This window comes from Asterias amurensis, chromosome 19 (assembly GCF_032118995.1).
Source record: "Asterias amurensis chromosome 19, ASM3211899v1".
NCBI classification, from domain to species: domain Eukaryota; kingdom Metazoa; phylum Echinodermata; class Asteroidea; order Forcipulatida; family Asteriidae; genus Asterias; species Asterias amurensis.
The window spans coordinates 14,916,266-14,931,149 of NC_092666.1; the positions used below are offsets into that span (position 1 = coordinate 14,916,266).

At 37.8% G+C, this 14,884-nt stretch overlaps 2 protein-coding genes across 2 annotated transcripts in view; one reads left to right on the forward strand and one right to left on the reverse strand.

Moving 5' to 3' along the window:
* LOC139951319 (uncharacterized) overlaps window positions 1-10,350 on the reverse strand; it is a 62,462-nt gene extending 52,112 nt beyond the window's left edge. Inside the window, exon 1 of the mRNA XM_071950149.1 lies at window positions 10,105-10,350. The gene's annotated coding sequence lies outside the window, so the exon portion shown is untranslated. The remainder of the gene's footprint in view (window positions 1-10,104) is intronic.
* Window positions 10,351-11,026: 676 nt separating this feature from the next.
* LOC139951863 (trafficking protein particle complex subunit 4-like) lies at window positions 11,027-14,833 on the forward strand. The gene is made up of 5 exons (XM_071950931.1): window positions 11,027-11,285; window positions 11,892-12,066; window positions 12,711-12,814; window positions 12,975-13,101; window positions 14,057-14,833. The coding sequence occupies exons 1-5, from the start codon at window positions 11,111-11,113 to the stop codon at window positions 14,133-14,135; spliced, it is 660 nt and encodes a 219-aa protein (XP_071807032.1). The 5' UTR covers window positions 11,027-11,110; the 3' UTR covers window positions 14,136-14,833.
* The last annotated feature ends 51 nt before the right edge of the window (window positions 14,834-14,884 follow it).

Below are 14,884 nucleotides of genomic sequence, written 5' to 3' on the forward strand. Positions count from 1 at the left end.
TTGCTTAACAGAATTCTGCAGGATACCAGTTACAAACAGTGTATGTGGGATGGTATTTTGAAGTGGTAACCTTATTCTGGTAAGCATAATGTTATTGACGTTAGCTTCTTTTGTTATTTTTAAGCAGCTCTACATGTATAAGCCTTTTTGAGATATGGCGGACACAACGCTACAACACTATACATGTAAGGTTTGGGTACATTTTGTGTGATTACACCCAAACCAAACAGCACACTCCTACAGTGTCCACCATACCTCAAAAAAGCTTATGGAACAGGCTACTGGCTGCAGTCACTTCAACCATGGAGGAAGGAAGAGAAGGAGCTAGAACGACCCACAAAACCGCAGAGTAACAAAAGAATACCCTGACAATGCCCCTGTCTGACCAGTGGAAAAAGATAGGAGACCTCCAGCTGGACGGCCGATTAACGAGCAGAATTAGATTCCTTTGTACCGAAGGTGTGGTACCGCCAGTCTATACCGTTGCCTTCGTGTAAAGTTGAATCATTGGAGACAAGAATTGTGAATACACACATTTTCGTTAAGCGTTTGTGGTGTTTACATGGAAATATCATAGCATATTTTTTACATTTTTTGCAACTTTCCGGTCACTAGCGGTGGATCCAAATTTGGGTATAAGCACACGAGGGTGGTTGGTATTCAATTGTGTTCATCGTTTAGGTGTCCGAAAGCGTCCAAAAATGTTATCGCGTCTCAGAAAAAGTAGTTTTTCCTTTATTATATCCATACGACATACAACGCCATAGTTTGGTGAAGAACCAAGTGCGCACGCACAAACTCACATACGCCAGGTCGCCCATTGTTTGTGTAAGGTATGTGGGTGATTACGAGGTGTCGTTAAACAACCGCGGAACCACGGGTTCAACTTTTGAAGTCCCTTCATTCGAGCTCCTTCTCTTCCTTCCTCCATGCTTCAACCATCTATGCTTCAACAAATCTGCAAGGGTTCCAGAGAGAAGCACTGCCAGCTATAAATAAGAGGGGTGGATCTTCCAATCTCTCTCAGGACAAATTGAAAATACCACAACTGATAAGCACAATAATTACAGCATTTAAGCACAAATAGATTTTGCAACCAAACCTCTCCGCGACAGCAGCAATTCAAAATTCAAGATTCATGATTTTTTCAGTTTCAATAGCATTTCTAGGATCAAAAAGAGGAAATCAGCTAAAACGTTTATTGTTGCATGTATCTGCCATGAAGCTCAAAGCTGGCTTGATGTTTTATTGTCAGCTCGTTTTTAACAATAGATGTACACAACTGTTCAACAGGTGCTGAAGTGACATCTGAATCTATATGTTTTCTGTATTGGGCACTTTTACAAGGTCTTGTGCACGATCACTGGCAATCATCTGTTATGATGTTCTCTTGAATCAGCCAAACAGTGCATGAAGGTACGGTCAAGGGTCATACTTTGGTGGAATGAACCCCATAACAAAACTGTGCACTATCTATCTGCAGGCTTACGTACTTTTTGTAAAGAATGGTACATGTAATGGTAAAGCACCCTGCAAAATTATTTCTTCTGAAATGCCCTTGTTGATTTAAATCAATTCATGGCTGAATTTTATATTTTCTGGAGAACCGTGAATACAACTCCTATTAGTTGATTTTGGAAGATTAAGACAACAGGAATCCTACTTTTTAACCAGGCCTGTATGTTTCATTTTTGAAAGGGCAAGGGCACATTCAAAGGCATATTTTCCTTGGTAAAGGGCACCCTTGTAAATTTCTTTAGGAGCATTTCAAGGCATCAAGGCAATGGCCAGGGGGCATTGAGGCAACCGCCTTTGTTGCCTCCGTGAAGTATCAGGTCTGCCCCAGTTGATTTTTGAAGGATTGATCGTGTAGGGATCCTACACAACTCATAATCGGTTGATATGGAGAATGGGGCAGAGGGATCATGTAAATAAACTAATATCGTTTCGAGATTCGTTTTATGTAACACGCTATATTAAAATTAAATTATTATTATTATTACTATTATCACTGTCAGTTGATTTTAGAGGATTGAGGCAGTAGAATAAAGTAGATCATATTCCTACACAACTCATGTAGGCCCTATCAGTTGATTTAGGACAAAGGCCAATATTTCAAAGAGCTGCTAGGCACAACAATTTGCTTAGCATGAAGTTTTTTCCCTGATAAAAACAGGATTACCAACCAAATTTTCACGTGATTTTCAGGATAAGTAAACAGCTGAATACAAGCAACAAATGGAAATTTGGTTGGCAATCCTGTTTTCATCCAGGAAGAAATTCCATGCAAAGCAAATTTTTTGTGCTTAGCAGCTCTATGAAATTGGGCCCAGATTTGTTGTGCTACATGTAACTTTGTGAATGTTGGACTTCCCTTTAAACTGTAGAAACTGACATTATGAGAGTTGAGTGTATAGTCAGTACAGCTATGACTCACACTACTGGATCCTGTTCAAATATTCATGTTTCTCGTTTCACTATTTCTGTCCGCTTTGCATATTTCAAAGATTATTTAATCGTCAATTGTCATGTTTTATAATGTACTTGCTTTGATTTGTATATTGTTGTCAATTGCCATGCTTATGTAACACACATTGTCAACTCAGTTAGCTTGTGTACAACAACCAGGGAGACATGAAAGTAGACTATAGAATTGCAATTTGGTGAAAAGTTTCCATAGGCCTAATCAGGGAGATTTTTTAATTTGTTCATCAGAACATGGACAGATTTATTTATGATTTTTTAAGTTTAACTATTTATGGATTTTAATGCTGGCTTTTTATCCACAAGTTGTCCCATTGATTACGTTTTTTTCCGTTAAGTCTCATTCTTTTTGGTTAAGTGCTGGTTGATTATTTGTTGTTTTGATTGTTTGTAATTCTTGCTAATTACCTATTGTGTGTTTTAACTGTTTAACGTTTAACCTTTTAGCTCTTTTTAAAGAAATTTTTATACTGTACATGTTCTAGTGCAAGTCAACCATATCGGTTGTCATACTGTGCATTCCTTTGTACTATTTTTATGAAATAAACCAATCTGCAGAATCGGTGAGTTTGCGGTTTGTTTGTGTACATGATGCAGGCCATATTGAACCCACTGCCCCCGTTGCCCTTGGTCATGTTGGTCTTGGCCTAAAGGCCTATGTACTTCATTCTTGCATGGAGGTAGAAAGGGCAAGGTTGTTTAGTAAAGGCAGGGCTGTATGCTTCGTTTTTGAAAGGGCAAGGGCACCAAGGCATTTTCTCTTTGGCAAAGGGCACCATATGGGCAATTCCACCAAAAAGTGTCCTCGGCCCAAAAAATTGAAGTCAAATTTGTGGATTTAAATTTAAAGTAGCAAGAAAGAGTGATACCTAGTGATTTCAAATCTATGTTTGTTTCATTTTTTTTCCTTGGTTTTCCATGTTTTTCATCGTTTATTAAAAAAGTTTTTTTTGTGCCAAATTCATGATTTTTGGGAAATGTTTGGCACATTTGTCTAAAATGCCCTCCTGGTTACATTTTAGATGATATTTCAATTATTCTTGGCTTAAAACATATAACTGGTGGTAAGTATTCACAATTTTAAAGAAACTTCATTGTCAATTTATTCACAGGGTGCTGCCACTCGTTTTAATTAGCCCTTAATTACCAATTATGAAATGTAATGTCCATGACATTGCATGGTGTTTAGTTTTATATTTTAAAGCCAGTAAGAGATATTTTCATGAGACTTCATACGCAAAGCTAGTTTTTAGGGGCTAATCCTATAATGCAAGAAAATTAATCAAAAATTAATTACAACTGTGCTAACGAGCGTCATGGACATTACATTTAGCGTCATGGACATTACGTCATGGACATTACATGTTACATGAAACTTACCTTTTTGAAGGTAAATGCTACAATTTATCAATTGGACCTATTGTAGGTAAACCTGGACTAGTCAAAGAGAACATTTGTCATAGACCTCATCAGAAATTTGTTTCAAGCTATTTTTTTAGCAGCGCGTTTAGTGGCAACATCGTGCACAGATTCTACAAACTGACAGCCCAAATCCGAGATTTTCAGGTGAGTTTTCTCATGGAACTGATCTTTCCTAAAAACATTCAAGTGACATTTTCATACTGAAATGTATGTGAACTGTTGGTGAGACAAGTTTAAATGAATGTAGGACATTATAAACACACTTTATCATCAAAGAAGACTTCTCAAGGCCTAGGCGTAATGCAGATTTGTACACATCTACGGATAGCTTGGATACAAAGACGTCATACATAAAGTAATTTTTTATTTTTACATAATTTCAGAATGGCTAAGACTTGAGTAGAGAGGCAGAATAAGTATAGAGAGAAAACAAGACAAAACATGGAAACATGATTGTGATAAACAAAGCCCCATGCAGCCAATCTTTCCCTCATTTGTTGTTCTCCGTTCTTGTTTTGGATGTCAATCTAGGTGGAACGTGTAGAGGATGACCTCAATGACTGTCTCGTATTTGGAAAACTAAGGAAGCATCTACGTTTGACCTGTTCCTCCCAAGAAGTCATCCCAACTCATTTTAACTGATCTTCTGGGAATTGTTCACCCAGTCTTGAACATAGCAGTATCCAGATCAACTTTGAAAATTACAGAAACCTTTGATGTTTACTTTCCATTTACTGTCGTCACAAAATGTTGACGCAAGATGTTCAGTATATTACTCAAGATGAACAATCACCTTGTGAGAAACACATTAAAGTGAATTATGTTAAAGATAATTAGAAAAAAAGGTTACTTCATGTATACCTACATCTCTGGTCTATCATAACTACTCCAAGGCAGAAGCCAGCCTGGTTGGATGTGGACGGAAAGTGCAAAAAGGGGACTTACTGAGGGGCGGGGTTTAAGTGAGATTCTGGGGGAGGTTTGGTTCTTAAAAATGTTTGGAAGAGGTTAAACATTAAGATAGGGACATTCATTATAGTTTAAAACCCATATTAAGAGCAAGGCAGCACATGGGCTTACAAATTCAGGGTAAAAGCATGATGCATCATTTTACAAGTTTGACGTAATGTCCATGACGCTAAAAATAACCCAAAATGTAATGTCCATGACGCTCTATTAAGACGTGTAACAAGAAAGTTGACAGGTTTTCTTAAAATTATTATCACTGTTCATGTTAACTACTTCCCTGTTTAGCAAATAAAAAGGTATTCTAAAAATTTTGAACTTTAACTTCACAGAGTTTTGGAATTGAGTGTGTTGTACCCAAAACCCACTTCCGTTTTTCGTAATGTCCATGACGCTCGTTAGCAGTGCTCTGACTCCTTAATTAATTTGAACTTTTCCAAATACATAGTATCAATTGACTTACTAGGACACAAGATACTAGTATCAAACACAAAACTATAAATCAAAGCTACTTGGTGTGTTTAACTGACCAACAAAGTTCTAAAAATGTCTCAAAACGTAATGTCCATGACGTGGAATTGCCCCTATGAGGAAATTGTAAATTTCTACTGGACCATTTCAAGGGCACCAAGGCAATGGCAAGGGGCAACAGAGGCAATTCCCTCCGTTGCCTTCGTGAAGTATCAGGCCTGTAAAGGGCATATCTATGATGAGAGAATTTAACAATTTCTAGCTGTCTACAGAAACATTTCAAGGGGCACCAAGGCCGTTCCCCATGCAGGCCAATGAGCTCATGGACTCTTCAAATGTTGCCTTTCAGTCTGATAAACATAATTTTGTTGATTATTTGACCACTTTTAAAAATGTACAATGTACCATACAAATGTGATATTTGTTCTCTTTGTAGTGCTTTTTTAAACTAACACAGAACTTTAAATTATTAACAAGTGTACTACCCATTTTTCTTCTTCAAAATTAATTTTAATCTTGAACACAAAATTCTGGTCCAGAAAATAATTGAGCTACAAATGTACAAGCCCTGGGGTCTTGTGGGTTTCCACAAAAACTCTAGCCCTGCATTTGCATTGAAAAGGGTAACATTGTACCAGGCCTGATACTTCACCATGGAGGCAACAAAGGCGATTGCCTCCGTGTCCCCTGGTCATTGCCTTGGTGCCCTTGAAATGCTCCAGTACAAATTTGCAATTTCATCATAGGGTGCCCTTTACCAAGAAGAAAATGCCTTGGTGCCCTTGCCCTTTAAAAGACGCAACATGTACAGTCCTGTTGTACCACACACACTAGTCAGCTAGTGTATCAACAGTCCTTCTACATTCTTCGTCTAATCGTATTCTTGTAATAAATACTTGTCATATTAAATTTGACCGCAATATTTCATTTCACGTATTGGGTGTTCTGACTTCTGACCAAAGCTGGTAACAAGCTGTAGTCTACAGTTCATGATAGGAATGTGTGTAGGATGCCAACCCTACAGGGTACCAACAACTGGCAAACCCCTTCATAAAAACATAGAACAAAATCAACTCATTTAGTCATACTATAATGTTCAGTGTATTTTTGTACAGTGTAATATTGTATGTACTACATCATTAGGCTACATGTATACCTGCCATTGTAGTCAGTACACGTAGTGTATAGACCATGTGAACTTTTTTTACAATAACTGTGACCTTGTGCTGTGCATTCTTTTGGTATTCTGGCAGGCAAGATACTACACTGGTCCTACATGTACATGTATGCGAAAGTTGACATTTTGTGTCATAATTTCCATATACATCCAAGAGTTATGAAAGTAAAAGCTGGACAAGTTTTGAGATGTGCCCCTTTCATCAAATCAAAAGTTTACAAAAATTGGACAGTACAATCTCCATAAAACATAAGATTTTATGTTTTCTTCCATTGGGCTGTGTACAAGTCATGCCTGCAGGAAGTCCAGGCTCTGTTGCTCTTTTGTAAACGTGATGTCACAGTTCACATCTTCTATACATTGTACATACATCTGTACTTGATGTGCAATGAAGTGTATTCTACCTCCATGATAAAAGCAAGTACTGTATGTACATGTACAATGTTTGTATTAAATGAGCATCATAGTATGCACTTGAGTAAGGACTTGACTATACAAAAATGATTAGAGGCTGAAACCTGAGTCATTGTATTTGCACACATGTCTGATGAACCTCCTGCTAAAGGCATTAATATGGGCACAGGTTGTTGTAACGCTACACATCTGGTTAAACTTAGGATGTCAACAGGGGAGCTACCATTATTAAAGGCACCGGACACTATTGGTAATTACTCAAAATAATTGTTATAAGAACTTACTTGGTAACGAGCAATGGAGAGCTGTTGATATTATTGTCAGAAACGACTCCCTCCGAAGTAACGTAATTTTTGAGAAAGAGGTAATTTTTCACAAAAAATAATAGAATTTAAAGACTTCAGAGGAAGCCTTTTATTATGCATCTGAAAGCACTCAAAGTAAACAAGGGTGTTTTTTCTTTCAATTATTCTCTCGCAAATTCGATGACCAATCCACCCCAAATGTTCACAGGTTTGTTTCTATGGTATTATGTTGGGATACACCAAGTGAGAATACTGGTCTTTGACAATAATTACCAAACATGTCCAGTGCTTTTATGTGTCCAGCGTGGTCCGTTTTCTGTGTACGAATAGTTCATCAAGCCAAACGATCTTTGTCATGCAGTTAAAACATGAAGGGCAACATAAAACATATTGCCTCTCCTTCCTCCTACATGTTGACATGGAGGTATCCTTTTTAGCTCTCCATGATGTTAATACCCAGAGCAGGTTTTCATTTTACAAGTTACTGTGCATGTTTTAACCAACTGAGCAATGTTATCACACTTTGTACTTAGGTTGATGTTGACATGAACATGAAATGAAATGAAAAGAAAAGAAAAACATCTTTGTCAAGGCAATAGACCTTTATCATCATGCGACCATCTTGGTTTTTTGCCCCATTCAACAAATCAAATTGAGGCTTGAAGGGCCAATAGTCTGGTTCCTTTTTGTATGATGAATACTAGCATCCATACTGTTACTGGATACAAGGGAATATTCATTGCCAACAGATGGAGGCAGCATAAACAAAAAATTGTTCCACAGTTCTTTACAAATCATTTTCATTAGTTTGCCCTTCTGAAATTATAATCCCCTAAGATGTTGGCAGTAGGCAGGCAGGCAAATGTTTTCAAATTTCAGATGTGTCCATTAAATTTAAGCCAAAAAGCAACAAACAAAAACAAACAAATCATTACACTTGATCTGTTGTAATTTGAACAAGTAATCAGAGAAGATTTAAATCTCATTAATTTTTTGAGTAAGGTTTATTCAACTCAAAGTCAACGATTGTGCAAAAACACAATACCAACAGGCTAGTTGTCATGTCTTGAGTTTACTGGCCCGAGGCTGACATCACTGGCGTTGGGCCTGCACTCCCTGCAGTCCAGTGTCAACTTCAAGCCATTGGATTGGACATTCTTGATAACAAATAATGCAACAATTTTGTATTTCAACTGAAACTTTCATGGGTGACATTGTTTGTATCTTTCGATGCAAAGTATTTAAACTTCAAAAACGTCCAAAAGCAATGTATTCAGTAAAACTTAAACTTTGGTTTGGATGTTTATTTGGTCTGGGCCCAATTTCATAGAGCTGCTAAGCACAAAAATTTGCTAAGCATGAAATTTCTTCCTTGGTAAAAACAGGATTACCAACCAAATTTCCATTTGTTGCATATTCCTTTTTTTTCCTTGTTACTGTATCCAGCTGTTAATTGCTCATCCTGAAAATCACATGGAAATTTGGTTGGTAATCCTGTTTTAATCGAGGAAGAAATTTCATGATAAGCAAACTTTTGTGCTTAGCAGCTCTATGAAATTGGGCCCTGGTTGTAAAGCCAAGGATTCTCAGAAGACAAAAAATATGATAATCATATTTTTGTGTTAAAGCCATTGGACACCTTCGGAACAGAAAACAAAAAAAAGTTCACAGATTTACAAATAACATACGTTTACAGAAGGTAATGGTGAAAGACTTCTCTTGAAATATTATTCCATGAAATGCTTTTACTTGAGAAAACATTAAAACAATTATCAATTCTCGATATCGAGAATTGCGGATTTTTTTTAAACACATGTCATGACACGGCGAAACGTGCGGAAACAAGGGTGGGTTTCCCCGTTATTTTCTCCTGACGTTGATGACCGATTGAGCCTAAATTTTCACAGGTTTGATATTTTATACATATCATAATAAGTTGTGGTACACAAAGTTTGGACAATACTGTAATACCGAAAGTGTCCAATGGCTTTAAAACATGGAGAGAAGACAAGAAAGGAAGACACTCACTCACTGACAGGAGTTTTCTTAGGTGTGGGAGGAAAACCCCTTGAGAGATACAATATGTAAAACCCACGCAATTAGGGACTTAAACTTTGTTAAGATTTGAATCAGTGTCTATGACTATAGACTATATAACTTATATTATAAGGCAACAAGCTCTCGTGGACAGAACTTGTAAAGAAGAAACAAACGTTGGATGGCCTTGCGACTTTCCAGATGTTTCAAGTTGACAAACTTGTTTGCTGATTTATTTCTCTTCATCATGATGTTCATCGGTGTAGTTTATTAATTTATTTGTTTACAAGAATGATAATCTAATTTAAGTTTAAAACATTCATCAATCAAAATCAACCAGACATTTATTGACACTACTAAAAATCACTACTATACATTATTAAATTTATTTAAAAATTATAATTTGGTAAGTCATGCATCAATGACACTGTGTATAAATTACAACAGTGATGTCAATCAATCTAATCATTTTCAAAAAGCAATTTCTAAATTTTATATTTGTTATTAATTTTAACATTTTTGCCTTGTTGTTTTCGTCATTTTTCTGACATCTGATGTGAATCATCTTTTTGAAATAATGTTCAACAGTCTATACATAAATTGCTGCCTTTTATTGTGCCCTTTTTTGGCAGCACTGAGTCCAATTTCACCGAGGACTATTCGGAAAAATAGCACCACCGACTGCCGGCTGTGTACGCGTATAGCCGGCCCAGCGGGCAGACGTGAAGCACAGCAGCTAGCGTAGTCCTAATATTTTGCATTGCTCACGTTATTAAAAATCAGAGGGCGGAAACCCACAACAAAAAATCTTCAGAAAATATCACTTACCTTTCTCAAAACGGCTACAAATCTTCCACGGACAATTTCAAATACTTCTCGTGAAAGCAGTTTCAAGTGAGGATGACAGCGCCCAGAAGTATTTCGTTTATACAGTAAATCATAATCTGTTGCGCGACATTTTCATTATTTTTTTCTACTCTGTGGCCATTTTGAAATTATCATGAGCTCCTTCACCAGACTATTTATGCTTCATTTACGTTAGAAAGTCAAGCGGTGAAGCTGAGGCAGAGATCAGACTATTAGTCACTACGGTTTTATGTTTTTTTCTGTGATCACAAAACACAGCTCAGCATGATTCATCACAGATTTACTCAACTTTACAAAGTCTATGCGCGTATCTGTGTAATCAATATCATCACTTATACGCGTTTCATTAGAGTTACTATAAATAGAACTGGCAATCGACTGGAACAAGTTTACTTGGCTAACGGGAAGACCCACCAGCCCAACCACAGGAGGGCGTTTTGAAATAATAATTCTATAATATTATGGCATTTTTATTTTTCGGTGATTATTTTTTGATGTGTTTTTATCATAGAGCTATTGTTTTAAATAGCTCTATGGTTTTCATTCAGTTTTTGTTCCAGGATTTTTTCAGGTTTTATTTAGGGTTTATTCAGGTTTTATACAGCTTTTACTGAGATTTCATAAAGGTTTTACTCCATGCATGGTTTTATTCAAGTTTTATTTAGGTTTAATCCAAGTTTTATTCAAGTTCAATAAAATAAATGCAGGATACGAGGAAAAGAAAACGAAAATATGAAACTGCACTCGATTTTTTTTAATTAACTGCACAAAATGGGTTGGCGCTGGCAGTGGCAGATTTTTTTATATTATGGCTTAAAATTATTTATAAAATTTAGGGTTAGTGTCCCGCCGCTTGAGGGCGGTATCACCAGCAAACAAGAGACAGAAAAAAGGCGTATTTTAATGTTGAGGAGTAGACGAATTTATACATTTGTACGACTATTATTTGCAAATTAAGACCACTGAAATGACAATTTACAGCGTATACGTGATCAACCGGGCCGGTGGGTTGATCTATCAGATGGACCACACCATGCCCAAGACAGAAGTTGAAAAAACCTTCAGTTTTCCTCTGGAGTTGACGCTGAAAATCTACGACGAACGAGTTGTCGTGTCGTTTGGCCAACGAGACGGGATTAAAGGTGAAAACATTAAACAGCACACCGCACCCACTTCACACGGGTTCGTTCAATGTAAATACAACCATGTTACAACAAGTCAAAGTGGGAAAAAACAGGGATAACTACAAGACTCATAAAATAAAAGACATGGCCATCTGAGGAATTCTCGAGGATTGTGTGTTCAATAATGAATAGTATTTTCAACAGTTTTTGAGTTTTGTTTTGACTGAGCATGCTGAGTTTAGTAATTAGTTAGTTAGTTTAGTAAGTTAGTAAGAGAGTCAGTTAGTTTATTAAGTTAGGTCTTATGTTAGGTAGGAGAGTTAGACTTAAAAATTAAACATGTTAAATACAGGCCTACTTTTTTGTAAATCGTAACCCTCTATCCTGCCAACGGTCGCAGAGAGTGAGAATTTATTGATTTTCGCACGTTGTTTTTGTGAGATGGATTTTCTGAACCTACTCTACTACTTTACCTATTGAATGAGTCGGGGCTCACTCCGCTATGCTCGTCTCCACGACGTGGGTGGGGGTGGGTAGGGGGGATACGACAAGTTGACTGACACCATACATGTACTCAAATGTTTCTCCGGAATGGTAATAATTTTCCTTCCATTTTCCTCACAGTTGGGCACACTATTCTTGGGATTAATGGTGAACTGGTCCGAGGGAGACAGCTGGAGGATGGTCGAGACGTTTTGGAGATGATTGCAAACCCAGATAATTACCCAATTGCCATCAAGTTTGGGCGTCCCAAACTCTCCACTAACGAACGCATCATGCTTGCTAGTATGTTCCACTCGTAAGTATGACAATTACCCAAACCCATCAAGTTTGGGTGTCCCAAACTCTCCACTAACGAACGCATCATTCTTGCTAGTATGTTCCACAACCCCCCCCCCCAAAAAAAAAAAAAATAAAAATAAAAATAAAAAAGCCAATTGCAAACTCAGGCCTGTATGCTTCTTTTTTGAAAGGGCAAGGGCACCAATGCATTTTCTCCTATGAGGAAATTGTGAACTTCTGCTGGAGCTAGCAGTTCAAGGGCACCAAAGCAATGACCAGGGGCATGGAGGCAAAGGCCTTCGATGCCTTCGAGGAGTATAAGGCCTGCAAACTGCTTACCAACAACCTACATGAACATGTACTGTACGATCGGTATGAATGCAAAATTAAGTGAGTAGCCTGAGGCCTCATTCAGCCTTCGAAAAAGACCCTGCTACGGTCAAAACATTAAGCCACGAACCAACTCTTGTCTTAAGCTTTCAAAGCAGTAATGTAAACATACAGTGTGTTTATAACAGTAAACAGCAGTCCTACTCAAGTGCACTTTGGAAATTTTTCTGAGGCATATTACCGTGCTTTGAGGTGCCTTTTGGACGCCATCAATATAGCGCTATATAAAAACTTGGTTATATTTATGTGTTTTTTTTCTCTCCTAAACAGCTTGTATGCCATCGGATGTCAGTTGTCACCAGAGATGAAGTCTTCAGGAATACAGGTCTTGGAGACGGATTCCTTCAAACTTCACTGTCTACAGACGCACACAGGTATTTATATAATAATAATAATTATAATAAACCATTCTTATGAAGCGCATTACACACTGAGTCCCAATGTGCTGTACAAAGTCAACTGAGAACAAACAAACAAAATTAGTCAGAGGATCATGTGTCTTGATAATTGACCTTTGTGACCTTTGACCTGCAGGGATCAAGTTGATCATCTTGGCCGATCCTCGTCAAGGAGGTGTGGATGCCCTTCTAAGAAAGATTTCCGAGGTGTACGCAGACTTCGCTTTGAAGAATCCTTTCTACTCAATAGACATGCCGATTAGGTGAGAATCAAAATGTCATCTCCAAAAATCCAATGTTTTGGTTTTAAAGGAACACGTTGCCTTGGATCGGACGAGTTGGTCAAAACAAAAGCGTTTGTAACCGTTTTTTATAAAACGCATATGGTTGGAAAGATGTTTTAAAAGTAGAATACAATGATCCACACAAGTTTGCCTCGAAATTGCGTGGTTTTCCATCTACTGTGCGAACTATCATGGTCGGCCATTTATGGGAGTCAAAATTTTGACCCCTATAAATGGCCGACGTGTTAGTTGACGAGGTAAAAGGAAAACCACGCAATTTCGAGGCATGTTTGTGTGGATCATTGTATTCTACTTTTACAACATCTTTCTACCCATATGCATTTTATAAAAAACAGTTACAAACGCTTTTCAAAGACCAACTCGACCAATCCAAGGCAACGTGTTCCTTTAAGAAGGACAGAAGGTACTGGAGATCATGCTTCTAACATCCCTTTTTCAAGACCTTTGTCATGTTGTTGTAGAAATTGGAGAAGCTGCCACGGTTGTTATCAGTCTGGCCTATGAAAACATCTGAGAATTGTTTGGTTGACCTAGACCCGTGCCTGTGAATGTTGAACAGAGAAAGTGTGCCCTACTATTATTATTGTATTTTTTAAGTCCGAGCGGTCTGAGATTCCAGCAAACAATGACAAATTGGCGGAGGTTTTGTGATTCAGAGTGAGTGCCTACTCAACCTTTTCTCACCAGACAATAACCAATCCTGATGCTTATAATGAGAACCTTGGTTGACTTTCCTTTATCAAGGTGGGGTTTTATCGTGGCAACAATATTTTCAAAGCGACTCTCCCAAAAAGTTCTAAAAAGTTCAAAAAAAGCTGTCACACCCATGGCAAGTTCCAAACAATGCCGATGGGCACAAACAATTTTGTTTGGCAACTTACATGTACTTCTCTCTCTTTATTTATCGCCACAGATGTGATTTATTTGAAACCAATCTTCAGGCAGCAGTAGAAAGCTCTGAGCGTTCTGGCATGTATGGAGCTGGAATATAAGAGGGTTAGTCTTCTTACAAGACACTGACACAGGTAGCCCTCTTGGTAGCCTAGGCTCATGGCTAGTCTTTCAACAAGGCGTGTACAACTACAAGGAAGTTTGCAATGCTTAGTGCTGTGATAAGCAGAAACTACAAAAGTCTAAGTTCAACCTAGCAGCCCCTCCCTATTGTGAACTGGATGTTCTTGGAGTTCAGCTAGTCTCCGTCTCAAGGCAAAAACTATCTCAATTCTGTATAATCTAGATGGATGACAAACCATGGCTAGTCTCTTTCCAAGGCTGAGCTTGTAGTCTCACCTACACATTATTTAGTTGTGTACTGTGTGGTGATGAGGCGATTGCATCAAAAGCAACACGACAGCTAGACTACTTGTACATTGAGTACGATGAAACAACCTTTCAGGTCTGCTGCTTCACGAAGGCACTGAAGGCGATTGCCCCCATTCCCCCGGGTTATTGCCTTGCTGCCCTTGAAATGCTCCAGTAGAAATTTACAATTTCCTCATAGGAGAAAATGCCTTGGTGCCCTTGCCCTTTCAAAAACCAAGCATACGGGCCAGACTTTTTTTTTCCCAACACCACATATTTTCCAGAGACTAAAGTCTCCAACTATGGGTGGGCTTAATGTTTTATATGTAAATAAACAATTAATAAAAGATTGTGTTATAAATACTGTAAATAAATATGGAAAAGATTATCATACGAGTGTCAACCTCTTTCTCTGTGTGTTTGCTCTTGCCACTATCCC